The sequence below is a fragment of the Austrofundulus limnaeus genome, unplaced genomic scaffold (assembly GCF_001266775.1).
Source record: "Austrofundulus limnaeus strain Quisiro unplaced genomic scaffold, Austrofundulus_limnaeus-1.0 Scaffold65, whole genome shotgun sequence".
In the NCBI taxonomy this organism is placed as follows: Eukaryota; Metazoa; Chordata; class Actinopteri; order Cyprinodontiformes; family Rivulidae; genus Austrofundulus; species Austrofundulus limnaeus.
The window spans coordinates 1,000,967-1,002,462 of record NW_013952467.1 but is presented as its reverse complement, the minus strand read 5'-3'; the positions used below and the strand labels follow the sequence as shown (position 1 = coordinate 1,002,462).

General features: G+C 35.8%; 1 protein-coding gene across 3 annotated transcripts in view; it reads right to left on the bottom strand.

Annotated features, from left to right (window-relative positions):
- Positions 1 to 1,496, bottom strand: part of LOC106518702 (mitochondrial import inner membrane translocase subunit TIM16) — a 118,004-nt gene that overhangs the window by 301 nt on the left and 116,207 nt on the right. For all 3 annotated transcript variants that reach the window (XM_014010088.1, XM_014010087.1, XM_014010086.1), the window contains 2 exons: positions 1,102 to 1,238; positions 778 to 843 (listed from right to left, as the gene is read on the bottom strand). In XM_014010088.1, coding sequence (XP_013865542.1) covers positions 778 to 843; positions 1,102 to 1,238 — 203 coding nt within the window. The remainder of the gene's footprint in view (positions 1 to 777; positions 844 to 1,101; positions 1,239 to 1,496) is intronic.

Here is a 1,496-nt window from a genome sequence, read left to right as displayed (position 1 = left end):
TATATATATATGCTGGAAGTCATTAGTCATGATTTGATACATTAAGGCAGAATCTGGCATTTAACGTGTATTTTTGTACTTATGTTTTTGGTGCATGCATGTTCAGATTAGAAATGCTTTTAGCACATCTCTACAGTTACGTTACTTCCTTAAAACAGCAACACTATTTTTACGAGTTACACAGCAGGGCTTCAGTGTAACTTTTAGAATGATTTTAGTCATTCTTGACACCAAAACAGTGGCTTAAAGCATTGTGACATTTAACAAGAGGAAGAGACTGTTTTAACACTGCACAAATAAGGCAAACAGATGTGAAACAACGCAAAGTGTTTTCTAAAAATAATCACATATTGCAACACAGTGCAATATTTACTGCTGCACTTGTTGCATAAATACGAGAGGAAATACAATCTGGAGAAGTCTTAATAGTTGCATGTTTCCTAATTCATCACATTTCTTTCCACTGCATTGATCAGTATTTTATTTGGTACTGGTAACAAGTTAGGAAAATTGTTATATTGTGATAAAACATCTCTGCAATACTGGTTTTACTTATACTTCAGTGTTGGGTTAATCTTAAACACTATTTACATCATATTAGGGGTCATAAAAATTGATTATATCACTACTACTTAAAAAAATCTACTTACGTTTGAACGATACTCTCTTATTTGTGCAATAAATATCCACACTACACCAGAATTATAAATGACTAGTCTTTTTAAGCCTGTGCAAAAAACAATCAAGAATCTTGTGTTTGAAAATAAAAATACTTACTTTTGATTGTAGGTAAAATGAGCCGCCCACCGCTTTGTCATTGACTTTAAAAAGGTGATCGTAGTTCTGCAGGAGACAAACATTACCGTGTTAGTGTTCGATTGAGAACGTTTGAGCTTTATCACAACAAAGATTCACATTAACAACTAGTACTGTTAACACTGTAAGGATGTAGAAAAAAAATGTATGCAGTCAGTTTGGTCTGGATTTGCTGCCATGCCTGTTTTGAACTGCTGATCCCAAATTCAGCAAATAATACACTGTGGCTCAAGCTAATTCCACATTAATTTAACAGTTTCTGGGAGGAGCACAAGGAGTTTCCACCTTCTGAATCTCTTCAGGACTGAGTGTGGAGATGTTGAGGATTTGCTGAGCTTCCTGCAGACTCATCCCAGAGATGCTGGAGGCTGCAGCCGACTGCTGACCTGAACGGCCCCGGGCCCGAGCCGCTGCTTGACTCGCTGTGGTGCAGAAATAAAACACTGAGCCTTATAATACATCCATACATAACAATATATCATGACATTTATATACAAGAGCCAGTTGTTAAAACTATTTAAGCAACAGTTTAAATAGGACATTTATAAATCGAAAGGTAAATATACAGCAGGTAAAATAAGTTTGAACACGTCACCATTTTTCTCAGTAAATATATTACTAGAGGTGCTAATGACATGAAATTTTCACCAGATGTCGGTAACAACCCAAGTGATCCATAC